General features: G+C 38.2%; 1 protein-coding gene across 11 annotated transcripts; it reads right to left on the bottom strand.

Moving 5' to 3' along the window:
* Positions 1 to 4064: 4064 nt before the first annotated feature.
* HNRNPA2B1 (heterogeneous nuclear ribonucleoprotein A2/B1) lies at positions 4065 to 14467 on the bottom strand. Of its 11 annotated transcripts, XR_009541976.1 has the most exons (14): positions 14238 to 14466; positions 11431 to 11466; positions 11223 to 11333; positions 10909 to 11055; positions 10381 to 10591; positions 10132 to 10233; positions 9977 to 10057; positions 9206 to 9268; positions 7800 to 7919; positions 7429 to 7551; positions 6677 to 6759; positions 5597 to 6519; positions 5168 to 5303; positions 4065 to 4614 (listed from the first exon to the last, which is right to left on the bottom strand). XR_009541976.1 is itself a non-coding variant. In XM_060156972.1 (12 exons), the coding sequence occupies exons 1-11, from the start codon at positions 14241 to 14243 to the stop codon at positions 6698 to 6700; spliced, it is 1062 nt and encodes a 353-aa protein (XP_060012955.1). In that variant the 5' UTR covers positions 14244 to 14467; the 3' UTR covers positions 4065 to 4614; positions 6677 to 6697. The 11 variants fall into 11 exon arrangements, 1 of the variants encoding a protein (XP_060012955.1); XR_009541978.1 differs by having other exon boundaries at positions 5168 to 5825; positions 14238 to 14467; XR_009541977.1 differs by lacking the exon at positions 5597 to 6519 and having other exon boundaries at positions 14238 to 14467.
* Between the last annotated feature and the right edge of the window lie 319 nt (positions 14468 to 14786).

Genomic DNA, 14786 nt, shown 5'->3' with positions numbered 1-14786 from the left:
GTACTAACTTTCCCCTTTTATACAGAAATCCTAAGCAAACTTCTCTTCCAAAATACCCACATTTAAAAACACAGGTGAATATCTAGCAAATCAGGCAGCAGTGTTAAATTTTAAAAACTACACAAATTGATCAGACTCAAGTCAAACCGAATATAGTCAACACTGAACTGACAAGTGAAATCCCACCCCCCCTTAGACCTAACACATAAAACATGACATGAAATAGACCAAGCTCTACACCAGGATGCCCAAACAAAACAAACTGAAGCTTTAAAATATTACTGCATTAGGCTTTAACACCTGAAGACAAAGAGCCTCCCTGCCTCCCATAACTAGAGTTGCCTGCATATACAAAAATAGGACTAATTCCCTGACAGTAAAAGCCAGCCTGTAGGGATAGCTCCACATCTAGAACACTGACAGCTCACACCAAAAAAACCCTAACTTGCTTAAATATGTAAAGATTTAATCAAGAATGTACAGGAGGCCCTACAAGAACTCAGACCACCACTAAGGGATGATAAGCACAGACTTTGTAAAGAAATGAAAATACTGAAGCAAAATGAAAGATAGAGGCAAAAAGACAGCCATTTGATAAAAAGGACAATAGGAATGGCACTTGAAATGAAACCTCAAGAATTTTCTGAAGACAACTGCCCTGTCACGGTTTGAGAACATTAACATGAATAGTCTAATATCAAAATTAGAATCAAGGTTGTCAGATGTTTTCTGCGGTTATAACTGCCCCAAAACGTAAATGTCACAAGTCAAAGTTATTTTGGGTTACAGAAATGCAGGGTGTGGGTTTTTATAGTAAACCTTTATACTTTAAATTGGAGCTAGCAATTTGTTCCAAGCCCCACGTAGTAGCAAAATGCTTCTAGATGCAAGTTTCGCTCTTCTGACCAGTTTTGTGCAATAACCACTTTTTCAATGGTGACAGGCTGGCTTTTTGCAAGGGAGCCCACCTCAGATGTCTTAGCTTCTTAAATACAGAGCTTCAAGGCACATTCTTTCAAGTCTACATACAATGTAAAATGCCACAACCAATTATAAGTTTTGAAACTGCAGATATCCCAATTTGCTCAATTTCAGTGCTTGCTCTTGTCAGGCTCAGCATTCTCCCCAATCCCTGAAAATATCCAGAACATCAAACGGGCAAAAAAGAGGCGCACAGCAGAGACAGCTGGGATTCAAAACATTCGCAGCAACTGAAAATTTGAGATCCATGAGGTATTTGGTGCACTAGTGACCAAAGGTCAACGAATGCAGCTTTCACCAGCCAGTTTCATCTCATTTGCCATAGTCTAGTTTCTGGACAGTCCCTTTGAACAAATACCACACTGCTTTCCATCACTGATGTCAGCAGTGAAATTTTCACACCACTATTTTAGCCTAAGCTCCCTACTTACAGATTAAGATACACCAAGATTGAATATTCTGCTAGTTCAGTAGTCTTTAAAAAAAAAAAAAGCCAGGTTTTATCAGTTGAAAGGAATAGGTGGAGTGTTGAGAAATTTTGATTCTCAAGCTTTTATAAACAGATCAAAATGTCAAGTTCTAATGGAAGCCATATGCATTTTAATTTTACTGACTGTTGAACAGCTGTTAGCTATCTGACCCATTCCTTAAATAGTGAAATCACTCTTCAGCTAATCTGAACAAGACATGGATAAACAGTCAAGACTTACTTGAATTGAGAAACAGTTCTATCAATCAAGGTTAGGGGGATGATAAACTTAAGTTCCCAAGTGTCTCTAAGTATTTGTTTGGGGGTTTAAATACAGACTGTAGCCGCAAAAGGACCCACAGAACTAGGTAAGATCAGCAGTGTTTACACCTGTAAATCTGGTAGTCTGTATAACTGGCCTTCGGCCTCTTTGAAGCATGTTTTTTGCTAGGCATCATTTTCCCTCCTGATTTCAGTGGACTGGCCCAAACTTACATTTTTTGCTACTTCCAACATAAAAGCAGTCTTACCTTCCTTACCTATAGAAAATACTGTTATTCCTGAAATCATCCCTTTGTCATAGAATTACATCAGTTGAGAATTAAAAGTGAAATCTGGTTCCGACAGGCGCTCAGCATCTCATTTGTCCTTTTCCTATTAAAACCTTATTTACTTTTCGTAGCTAAAACAGGCCATGATGAAATCCTCACAGGGAAATAGAACTATTGCGTGTAATCTTCAAGCAACGTGTGCTCAATATGATTTGGATATCTGGGTTCCATTTCTAGGCTGGCTCCAGTTCAGCACTGACCTTTAGAATACAGGAGCAGTTAAGAAGTCAGCCCAGCTGCCAGAACAACAAAGTGAACAAAGTCATCCTATGGAGTACATATTAGTGCTTAATAATTTAAATATTTTTCACTTAAATAGTTTAGTTGCAGTAATAGCAGAGCAGCATTAGAATCATTGGGTAGGGGGACTTCCCTGGTGGCGCAGTGGTTGAGAGTCCGCCTGCCGATGCAGGGGACACGGGTTCGTGCCCCGGTCCGGGAAGATCCCACATGCTGCGGAGCGGCTGGGCCCGTGAGCCATGGCCGCTGAGCCTGCGCGTCCGGAGCCTGTGCTCCGCAATGGGAGAGGCTGCAACAGTGAGAGGTCCGCGTACCGCCAAAAAAAAAAAATCATTGGGTATATACCACCTGAGAATATTTGTTCCGAACTTTAGACTGATTTAAAATATAACTAAGCCACAATGTACACACGCACTTTGGGTATACTGAGATTAGTGATGTTTTCGACCTTCTGCAAAGGCACCACATATCTACACGTTTGAACTAGTAATTGTCATTACTAAGGAACCAAGACACGATTCTTTTAAAGCCTCCCTTAATTGCCTCAGTACTTTTAAATATTAAGAATCACTTCAGACCAACTTTAACATACTCATGCACTTAATCGCAATACTGAAAACCACACAGAAGATCCAATTTCAAAAGCTTTTACCAAAGAGGAAAACACTCCAGGTATGGGAGCCATCCCCCAAGATGGCTCCCAATATCGTGCTTTTTGGTCGTCATGTGAGTAAAACCCTCCCCTCCCACACTGTGATCACACGATAACTTACAAAAACACTGGTTGTATTTTGAAGATTCTTTTGTTGCTTCACTATGGGTAAAGGAAATAGCCAGTACCAACCTTCAGTCCTGTCAGCAGGCCATTTTGGATTCAAATATTCCAGCCCAAGTCATGTTTTCCCTGACTTACACACAACCCTAAGTTTCAGCTAGAAATCGCACAGCTAAGCTGTTTCCAAACTGCTGACCTACAAAAACAGTGAGGTGAAAATTTTAAGTTCTCTAAAATATTTCCTTTTAGAACAAAACCGTCCTTAAATCTCAATTTCTAAAAGAAAATTAGCAGCTCAACACACAACATATACACACACAAAATACTCAACATTACCTATTGCATGTTTCAATAAACTATGTCATTTCGCCCCGTCAATATGTAATACAGATGTCTTCCCCTATTTGTGCTAGTGTTAAATGCTGGGTATTTTAGGGTTGTATTATACCAACTTGATTTATCTTCAGAAGTTAACTTCTTTGAAGAGCTAGACATTTTTAAGACATTAAGAATTATTTTTTCCTAGTAAATCCACAGCCAAATGTAAACAAATTTATAGCTGACAATGGACGCAAAGCTCATCTTCCGTTAGCCATCATTAGTTTGACTTACCTGTGAGATACCTCGTATCAAAACCAAAAGAGATAGTTAGAACAAGTCAACTTTACTTTGTCCCCTATTTTTCTGGCTTTTCATCATTTCAGGTGAACATCCAAGTAAGAAACTCACTGCTTGCTATTAAATTTTATCCACCATGTTTAACCCTTCAAGACAACCACCTGATACTAAGTGTATAACGAAACAGAGCTAATTCACATTTGAGAGAAACTAATGACAGATTTTGTCTCAGTGCCTTTTGCATAGCCACTTAAACTTGGTTGGACCACTTTAGCTGGTTAGAATCTGTAATGACTTTTAAAACACCACCAGCAATGTTAAACATACAAGGCAAAGCCAGAAATCTGTAGCATTATTCAAACGCTGAATATACAGTGTATAAAGAATGGCATTTTATTAGGGACAGCCAATAATGTCCACAGTGCTTTTCTCGTTTGTCTATCCATATTGAAAGGAAAATGGCAATATGCATTGCTTTGTGAAACTGCTTTAGAAATCTAGTGGATGGCAATCCTTTAGACAACTTAATGTTCATAGAACAAGATTCACATTTTATGTGTAAACATTACACCAAGTATTTGAATACAAAAGTATTTATTTTAATAAACTTTATATTTAAAATAGAATTTTAATCTGTCTACTCACAAAACCTAATTCAAAACACGATACATTTCTCTCTCTAGCTGAACTGATGTTACTCTGTTACAAACAATACTCAATTTGTAATTGTTTTATATTAAGAACCTGTACTAAATGAAGTCTGTTATTTTATCAGAAAACATTTCCCTTTAATCTTAAAGAGTGCTTTTTAAAATGAAGGCACCAACAAGAACTACTTTCAGATGGTACAGAATTTCTTATTTCTTGAAGATTCTGTGGTTGACCACTTCTTCATTAGTTACCTGCAGCAAGACACCTTCCTGCCAAAGGAAAAAAAAAGTATCTGAAGAAGTTTATCATGTTTGTCCAAAGAACCTAAATAATTTCAGTGGTGGTCTTAGGATCAAAGAAGACTCACAGGTGCATACAGTAGAATATGCCCTGATTATCACATTCCTGAAAAGGCAATAAAGCCAGGCAATCAATCTCTGATGACATCTAAGAAATGAAACTTCAGCAGCCAACCTACGTCTCTCCTATAGGTTAGGGATTGGGAAAGAATTACCACATTTAAACCTAAGTATTTAGAATTGGATATATACAAGATTTATAATGTAGACACTTTTATTCATAAATATAAATTATCTGAAAGTAGATTTAACCATCTTGCCCTACCTTCTCCTTAGCCTGATCCTGATAAGCATGTAAAGCTAGAACCGTATCAAAGTAACAGAAGAACAAAACGTCTTTATTTTTAATAAAAAAAAATCCCTAGTTCACTCAAAACGCTTGATCCAAGAAATGTGAATACACAAGGGTGTAACGATGGGAAATTTCATGATTCATTCAACTTGCAGCCTAACTTTTACCTACCATTTCACTACCAACACCACTGAAGGAACCAAGAAAAGCTTTATTAATGATCACTTGGCTTGCCTCAGCTGTTGAAATGAAGCACTTTACAGTCTTTGTGGCAGCAGAATATACGTGTCCATGGTTCATATCAATGCTAAAATTCCAGCAGGGAAAAAAATGATATGTTAAGCACCTGAATCTTCATAGAGGGGGAGGGGGATGGGAAAGAAGGAAAAAAAGGGGAAAAAAACAACCAAAATAATTTAAGTAAATGACAGATTGGAAAACAGGGTTTATAAAATTATTCTCTTGAGTTTATAAATTGTTAAACTCAATTTATAGCTATGTTAAACTACATGAGAACCACTATACTGAAAGACCATTAAAGAGTATTAGTTTATCTTTTGGGGAGGAAAATTAAGAAAGGAAAAGTAAATGAGATCTTACCTAAAGAAGTTTAACTGAAGCTTAGAACTATTTTGCTCTACACCCTCAGCTTTCGTTGGCATCCTTATAAACTACTGTAGTTAAAGCTTTGTAGAAACAGCACAGTTTCTTAAGACTGGCTGAACTTAGTAGCCGTCAAGAGTTCTCTTGTACTAGACCTGTATCCCTGAAGAGTACCTCGCTGGGGTTATTTCCTTTCCTTGCATTGAAGAAGCAGCATCTAAAAGATCTAAAAAGGTGTTTCTCCTTGCAGAGATATCCCTTAAGTTATCTAGATAATTTAATCCTGATGAATTGCAGACAACACACTTGTATCTGACCAGCATTTATCTTACACAAATATAACAACAGCTTTGCAATGGACCTTAATTATACTACCCACTCCTTAACTTATTTAAAATAAAAAGTCTATAATTACACAATTTCCTTTAGAATTATTTTATTAAATCATAAATGTACAACAGCTTCTTAACTCTACACACGCACTTAAATTTTTTTTAAAGGAAAAACGTTATGTCTTATTACACCATGATCCTGGCTAATAGCTTTTCAAAACTTTGAGAAAAATCTTAAAAAAGGTTTCACATGTCACCTGAAACTTACAAATTTAACATTATCAAAGAAGGAATGCTTCTACACTCTTACAAAGACCACTAGAAAGAAACAACAATTAAAAAGCTAAGAAACTGTCTCAAAGGCATTTTTTTTTTTTTTACAATCCTTCCTCCACAGTAAGGTAATGTTATTAAATAATCCAATCCATTCACAAAATGGCTCTCTGCATCTGCTCTGGTGTCTTCTGCCATATCACTGCATATTTATGCATGACTGAGATAAGAGTTTCCTTAACATTGTTATTTCGATAACCTGAAGCTGTTCTGTTACCTCTGGGCTCTCATCCTCTCCTATTTATACAGTGAAGCCTGTTTCAACAGAAGTAAAGAGTAAAAAAAAAATAGGTTATGAAATTATCCATCTAACCAGATTTTAAGGAAAGATAACATGATCCTAAAAAGCTTTTAACTCCTGGCAGCTAGGTCTCCCAAGACATTAATAACGTGAAACTTAAAAGCTACTTACCCATGGTAAATAGGAAGAAGCTCAATATCGGCTTCTCCCTCCATAACCCCCACTTCCTCCACTGCCTCCTGGACCATAGTTTCCTAGAATTATTAGAACAAGAGAAAGCAAACTTATTTTGATTTCCCAAGTTCTACAATTGATTTTATTTTACAGCCATACACTCCCTAAAACATGCAGATCAGAGACCATACTTGTTTCTAGTTAGCATCGTTAACTCAAGATTAAATTATCCAGATTCACAGATTTTTCAATTTTTTCCTTTAAACTTGAAACCATTTTACTACTGCTTCTCCTTTAAAGGGCTCTCTTCCATGATCATTTAAATGATTTTTTAAGAAAGTATACCCAGCATAAACATAAGGAATCTATTTCTGTCCCACTAACAACTCTCAACGATGATTTGAACGAAAAGTTCAGATTTACTAAATTAGCTTTCTAAGAGTCATACAAAATTTACACCACTTGCAATATGCTCAGCAATTTTATCTGGCTTTTTCTTAATCAGCCAAAGCCACTGAAAACATCTAATCCACTTCACTAACCCCAAAATATTTTATATCACTGAACATCCCACCACAACAATCCCCCCCAGTGATGTTACATTTTTCTTTTCCCAAAAAATTTACTCTGAATAACACTGTATTTGATGGGAAGTGTTACCCAAGCATAAATAAACTTGAAAGTTATCTTTCTTCAAAGTCATGGAACACAATATTTTCATCACAAATTTGAAAAATCTAATAAATTACCTCCACCATATGGTCCTCCCATGTTTCTGCTACCACCAAAGTTTCCACTCTTCATTGGACCGTAGTTAGAAGGTTGCTGGTTATAATTTCCAAAATCATTATAATTTCCACTTCCATAATTTCCTGTAAAAAATTTGGAAATTTCTGTACAATAAACCCCATAACACAACCAAATATTAAACCAGTGGTACATGCTAAGTACTTAAAATTCCCACAGAAACAAATCAGAATAAATGCAAAACACCTATCTACAATTCTACATTTTTTTTTAAAAGACAACCATCAACAACAATGAAATGAAAAATCTCACGTGTTGAAAATCATTAATTCCAATCCAAATTCCCACATAAAGATGCAGGTGAATTTATTACCTCCTCCATAGTTGTCATAACCACCTCCGTAGCCCCCACCCTGGTTGCCATATCCAGGTCCTCCACCACCATATCCTCCTCTTCCTCCTCCATAACCAGGGCTACCTCCAAAATTGCCACCTATTATAAAATAAGCCTTTAAGTAATCACTTAATATTTTCAATGCCATTTGAACACCCACTTCCAGCTTTCCAAAACACGTATTTTTTAAGTAAGATATTCGTTCTACAAAATCTCTAAAATCCTCAAGGGCAGATTCTAATATCCATCCTTGGTAAACAGTTGGGGGTGGGGAGTGCCTACCCACTAACAACTGGATAAAACCTTTAGAAACAAATACCTGTAATGCCACAGGTCTCCCCTAAAACTAAAGACACATCATGGATTCTCTGGAAGGTATCCTGAAATCCTATTTATGTTTTGTGTAAGGTTGTAGGTGGGGTGGGGCAGACAAGATGTGTAGACTAATGGAACAAAGTAGAAGTACCACATCTTCCTGCTGGTCCAAAAGATTAAGTTCCCAACTCATGTTTCCTTGTGAATTACCATGTCTCTTAAATAAAATGCCCACCACCCTTCTCCTGAGTAGAAATGGGGGGGAGGACCAGAAATTAGCAAACTTGCACATGTAATTAAACTTAAACTGGTATTCTCAGATTGCTTGCAATAAGTACAAAAACTCATCTTTCTCAAACCAAATCAATATTTGGATTTCAAAGCAATATTGGAAATAGTGAGATTTATGTGACTCCTAAGTCATGCCTAATGAGATCAAAACCAGAAATAAGGCCTATTATTTAGATCAGTTTTAAATGTCTTGTTCCTTTCTATTAAGACATTTGTCAGCAAGTATCACTCTTTTCTGTACTTCAACAAAACATACCACTTGATAAATTTAACAGTGGCTCACCACCTTAGGTAGACACAGAATCACACTTGTGTATGTTTTGGAAAAGTTCCTTCGGGGACTTTTGGAACATTATCCTCCTGGACTCATCTTGGTAAGAGCTAAGACAACACAGGGCTCTTATATACATTCCCCTTACATGCTGATCTTGCTCGTAACCACTTTTCTATACTTTTTCAGGAGAACAGTATACAAAATATCACATCTATCTCCAATTCTCTTGCTTGAAAAACAACAGGACAGCTTTAAACAGCATTTTTAAATTCTCATTTAATATCTACCCAATTGATTTTGCAAAAGTACAAACACCTACAAACCATATTTTTCCTTTTATAATTTACAACAAGTAAGATGCAAATCAGAATAAAAATCCAAATAACAGAACCATTATCACCTAATCCCTTTACAAAAGGTAAAACATTAAGAAAAATTTCATGTATACACTCAAAAACGGACAACACAGTGTGATTAAACCTTAAGACGCGTAGAAGAAACTGACCTCCAGGTCCTCCTCCATACCCATTATAGCCATCCCCAAATCCACGACCACTTCCATATCCATCTGTTATGGGCAGGAAAAAGAAGATTATTTTCCTGTGGTTCATGCCACTCAATTCCTTACCCTCCCTTCCTCCACGTTATCTATTAGTATCTATGAATAAGAATTATTAGGAACCCATTCCCCTTAAGCTGTACACTGGTGTTACTGTATATTTTATGCTGTATTTTAGTGTTAAAAATACACTAAAGTATGTGATTCCATTTCATCATCAGGATAACTGCCTGATTTGGGGCTTGCACTTGGCAAACCTCCACTTAAGATATTCATTTATGAAAAGGAATGACAATGGACAGGGGCAGTATTTCTGCTGGCACCCCACTACTTTAATTCAGATTAACCTACATATAAAGCCCAAAGCAAAAAACAAAGACACAGACCTCTTCAAACCTACACATATAAGCCTCTACAGTATTTCCACCGACTATTCAGGAATACCTCATATATTTAAGATGGCTGCACTATCTTAACTTTTCCAGAAACTGAAAACCATAAAGGATCTATGCAATTATTTGCCCTTGACTATAACTACAGGACTTTTAAAATGTTACCTCTTGCCTAGCCAAATCAGAATATCCCATCAGGACAGAACCTACATTAGACCTTAAGAATAACTTTTTAAAAATCAGGCTGGATTTCCTAGATTCTAATTAAAACTCACTCATAGTTTTCAAGCACATTCACCCTTCTAAACTTAGAAGACGGACTTACCAGATCCTCCTCTGAAGTTACTTCCTGGTCCTGGTCCAAAATTTCCACCACCACCGCGAGAATCTCCAAAACCAAAGTTGCCTACAATAAATACCCTGGTTAGTAACAAACACTTATACAAATAAATCTTAAGAAAAAAATGGAATTGAAGTTACCTCCTCTTCCACTTCTAGAACTTTGGACTTCCTGCATTTCTTGTCTAGATAAAGCCTTCCTTACTTCTGCATTATGACCATTGATAGTATGGTATTTCTGCACTGGAATGAAAAGTTCAGAGTCCATTAAGTCAGCATCCTATAATATTAGCCAAGTTACAAGTTAAACTTTAACAAAGTTTTAGGTGTTAACATACTCAAAACTTAAAATGTGAAAAAGCCACACCCCTAGCACTTATGGACACTTACACACAATCTTATCCACAGGATCATGGTCATCAAAAGTAACAAACCCAAAGCCTCTTTTCTTTCCAGACTGCCTATCGGTAATTATCTCAATGGTATCAATTTTTCCATATTCCTCAAAGTAATCTCTAAGATGATGTTCCTCAGTATCTTCTTTAATTCCACCTACAAACAGCTTCTTCACAGTTACATGAGCCCCTGGCTTTCCAGATTCCTGAAACAGAAAAAATCATCCTGACTGAAGAAACCACAAACATAAACGAAGGCACACTATCTGAGTAACACACATGGCTTCTACCCTATGACCAAATACTAAGGCAACTTATGAATAAGAACCTAATCTTTGAAATAACTTACGTCTAGGAAATTATAAGTACAGAAACCCAACGAAGCTCTATTAAAGAAACAAAAACACCTTGAGCTAAATACAGATAACTTTGTTCTTTCAAAAGTCACTTTCTAATCTTGAGCAAGAACGAAATGGAATTTTCCTCAAAACTGTTTGAACAAACAAGTTATGTATTTGCTCACCTCTCTTGCAACAGCACGTTTTGGCTCAACCACTCTCCCATCAATTGAATGAGGTCTTGCAGCCATGGCAGCATCAACCTCAGCCATGGATGAAAAAGTTACAAAACCAAATCCTCTTGATCTTTTGCTTGCAGGATCCCTCATTACCTTTAAATCCAAAGGAGTGATGTTACCATTTAATCTCATCACTTACAGCATTTTAAAATAATAAATATGAATTTTAAAGTGATTTTCTCCATGATTCACTCATTTTAAACAGAGTAACCCAACACTTGAAGGACTACTATCTCTAAGCACTTCCACACTTAACGTACCACACAATCTGTAAGTTTTCCCCATTGCTCGTAGTAGTTCCTCAAACTTTCTTCTGTAGTTTCAAAGCTCAAGCCACCAATAAAGAGTTTACGGAATTGTTCCTTTTCTCTCTGCAAAGGAAAACATCATTTCAATTTTTATTTACATTTTCTCTTTGTATGCAGGAAATTAAATTCTTAAATATGAGGTGACCTGCTGGCAGAGTACCTTTTTCCTCTCCAAAGGAACAGTTTCTAAAGTTTTCTGGGGGGGAAAAAAAAAACTTACATCAAATTTAAACCATATGTTAAACTGCATTAGTTGTGTTACACCAAAAAAATTGCCTCAGCTGAACTACACAAGTTTCAAAATCATTAACGCTTGATCTAAATTTACTTCACATTAAATTATTTTAAACAAATCTAGCATAACTTAGTTTAAAAAAAACTTTCTGAAGAAAAAGGAGCAAATCTACTCCCTGGTGACTGAAAAGTTAAGATTCTTATCAAAATCTGCATTCAATCCTATAACCCAGAACAGAGAACTTTTAAATATTCCGTTTAAATATAAATTTTTAAAATATAAAAACTGTTGCTTTTTTATAACCAAGAGTTGCCATTTATTTCAGGATTCAGTTATTTGAAAAGTGAGTTTCTCTTCGTTGCTCCCTCTGGTGGTGATTCTAATGCAACGCAATTTTCAAAAACCTAGTATTGTTCTCTCCCCATATACCAACTCTTCATTACAGAAAATTTTAAGCGTTCAATGTAGGTACCAAAATATCCGTAAAATTTACCTCTCTTCTGATCAAGGCAGAATAACTTTCATAATTAACGGTGTCTAAAACTTAATAAAGTTTTAACATAGCTAGTTTTTGACATGTAGACAACACAGAAACAATCTGAACCGTTACTGAGCTTAAAAGCTGAAACATAGTTAAGACACTGTGATCATCTCACTTTTCAAAGCCATAAAAATATTTAAATGACCACTGTGACTATCCCGTAGCTACAAAGTACTACAATTTACACTTCACCATGTTGAACTTAGTGGTCTTCTGGCAAATTACACAGCATAAACAACTTTCACATGTGAAAAGAAAAAGAGCCTGGGCTGAAAACTCAATCCTTACAAACCAGCAAGCAAATAAGTTGCATTAACAGCTCTGTATTTGGGGCTATGAGTTAAAGCAGGCTGGGTCATTGTTTTCAGTTGACTAGGTTAAAAAACTAAGAATATTCAGAAACGAAAGTTAGTCACAACGTCCGTGACCAACTGTTATCAAACAGGATTACAACTTTCAACCCATAGTTCTATGAAGTTCCTCCTCCATGCATGACATTCTCCCAACAGCTCAGAAAATACAGCGATAAGCAATTCAGTTTTTTCCCTATATAGTTAACTTTTCAGGATTCTGAAAATTTTGAAAACAAATTATCAAACTAGCTCCTGAGACACTTAAAAAACAATTATAGAAGTTACTTAGCATACTGATATTTGGACTCTTAAGCAAATTTTATTTACTCCAAATATTGTCAGTTAATAGGCCTTTTAAAACCCAAATAAATTAAATAGATTAAAAAATACATCTACAACAACTTTTACAAATCACTAACAAAGGCAAAAACTCATTACTTACCTCATTTTCCAAACTTACCCGCTGTCCACTATCGATTACAAACAAAGTTATTTTATAAGCGTGCTTAGGGTCAAGGAAAATACCCAGGTAGACCCCCTTCGCTTGAGACCTTATGCTTATCAATGTAATCATCAACCATGATTGCAAACATAAACGAGAAAAGCAAGTGACAAAGTTCAAAAACATAGCGGCCCAGCCTAAAAGTTTTGTATATTGCAATACACGCATTGAAGGACTGAACCATGTTTTAACCAGAGTACAACTATAAAGTCATTTTTATTTCATTTTCATCATGATTTCTAACTTATCACTAATAAATACCTGTGGTCTTGCCCAGTAAAGATTAAATTTCCCAGTAAAAATAATATTTAAAATACAAATACTACGTTTCAAAGAGAATCCTTCAGGAAAATAAAGGATTCTGAACCAAATACCGCCCCCCACAGACCTCCTTCCCCCACGGCCTCCCACACAGTCGGTAGTAAGCTGATGGCTCTAAATCTGATTCTTCATTTCTTAAGTTTCCTACGATTCAACTGCCTTTTTAGTTACCGCAGACCCAGATAAAACCGTTACTCAAATAAACAAGGGCTGGAAAACAAAATGTGGTCTTCATACTACCGCTCGCCTTAAACCGGGCCCGACACCCTATACGGTTTTACCTCCTAAGCCTCGCGAACCCGCCCTGGAGAACGCCGCCCCCTCCCCCCGCCCTTCGGTGCGGCTCCTGAACGCAATGGCGCCATTTCATCGAGGGGAAGGGAGCGAGCCTCTAATGAGGTGCGCAAGACTTTAAAGACCCGAGCTCACAAGACACTAGGAGTCCACCTCGAAACGGCATGAAAACAGTCCGAGAAAAAAAAAATAGTTAACCAGTTCTAGTCTTTGTTAAAAGAGTCAAACTAGTTGAACTTAGAGAGTTAAAAGGAAAACACTGCGAGGAAGGAGAGAAATGAAAATGGCGGCCGCCAAATCCGGTTCCCGGGAGGGGGGAGGGGAAGCTCCGCAGTCCCGCTCGCGAGGACCCGAGGCCCGCCGAAACGCTTAAGCGCGGAGACGCCGGGGCCCCCAAACCAGCGTGCTGCAAAAAGGGAGTAAGAATTCCTGCCTCCGCGCCCCATTTTAACTAAAGTGGGGCTGCGTCCGCCATGTGGAAGCGCCCCATCCCCCACCCCCAGCAAAGGGAAATGGCGCCGGGAGACTGAGGGTGGGGAAAGCGCTGTACAATCAGGCCTCCACTAACGACCCCGCTTCAAAAACATCCTGAGACCAGCCGCTTCTGAAGTGGCCCAATTTCGCTGCCGCTCTCCCACGGAGGCGGATGGCCGACTTCCAATGAGGCGCCAACGGCCTCGCCATGCCCTTTCCAACAACTCATTGATTTCAAACCCGTTACCTCCATCGCGGACTCAGTCGCTTCAGCCCGATTTCCCGCAGCCGAGCGAGATGAGAGAGATCTCCGCGGACGAACACGAACCGGACTCGTCCTGGCGCTGTAGTGAGAACTGCCGCTGGTCGAGAAACAACACCGCTAGGAGCACCTCCACTCTGGACCCGGCGCTGCTGCTACTGCCGCTAGAGCCGCTGCCGCCGCTTTTCTAGAACCTTCCCCCCGACTAACGCGTCCTCCCCTACGTCAGGCCGTTGCGTAAACGCCCTAACCGCCGCCAATGGCGGGAACGCTCTACGACCTCCTTGCGCCAACTACGTGCCCCTCCCCCTTGCGGCCAGTAGTGGTGCTTGACGTCAGTTGCGTAAAAGGGCTCTGTGAATTGTGGAAGGCTCGAGTTCTGCGTATTTGACTCTCGGAACTGGGTCCAGCCCCCGCCTTAGCGCAGGGCAGGTGAGAAACGGTCGCGCATTTTGAAATTAACGCTGTTGGGAGGAGCTTAATCTTCAGCCCAGAGGTCCAGCCCCCTCAACCCCGGAGGTGGTCTTTATAGCA

The sequence above is a fragment of the Lagenorhynchus albirostris genome, chromosome 8, assembly GCF_949774975.1.
Source record: "Lagenorhynchus albirostris chromosome 8, mLagAlb1.1, whole genome shotgun sequence".
Lineage (NCBI taxonomy): Eukaryota > Metazoa > Chordata > Mammalia > Artiodactyla > Delphinidae > Lagenorhynchus > Lagenorhynchus albirostris.
This window is presented reverse-complemented; position numbering and strand designations above follow the sequence as displayed.

Excerpts from the sequence above, each read along its gene's own strand:
- HNRNPA2B1 (XM_060156972.1), bottom strand. Across the intron at positions 11,056-11,222 it reads GAAAACTTACAGATTGTGTG|GTAATGAGGGATCCTGCAAG; the intron begins GTACGTTAAGTG and ends TTGGATTTAAAG. Across the intron at positions 6,760-7,428 it reads GGGAGGACCATATGGTGGAG|GAAACTATGGTCCAGGAGGC; the intron begins GTAATTTATTAG and ends TAATAATTCTAG.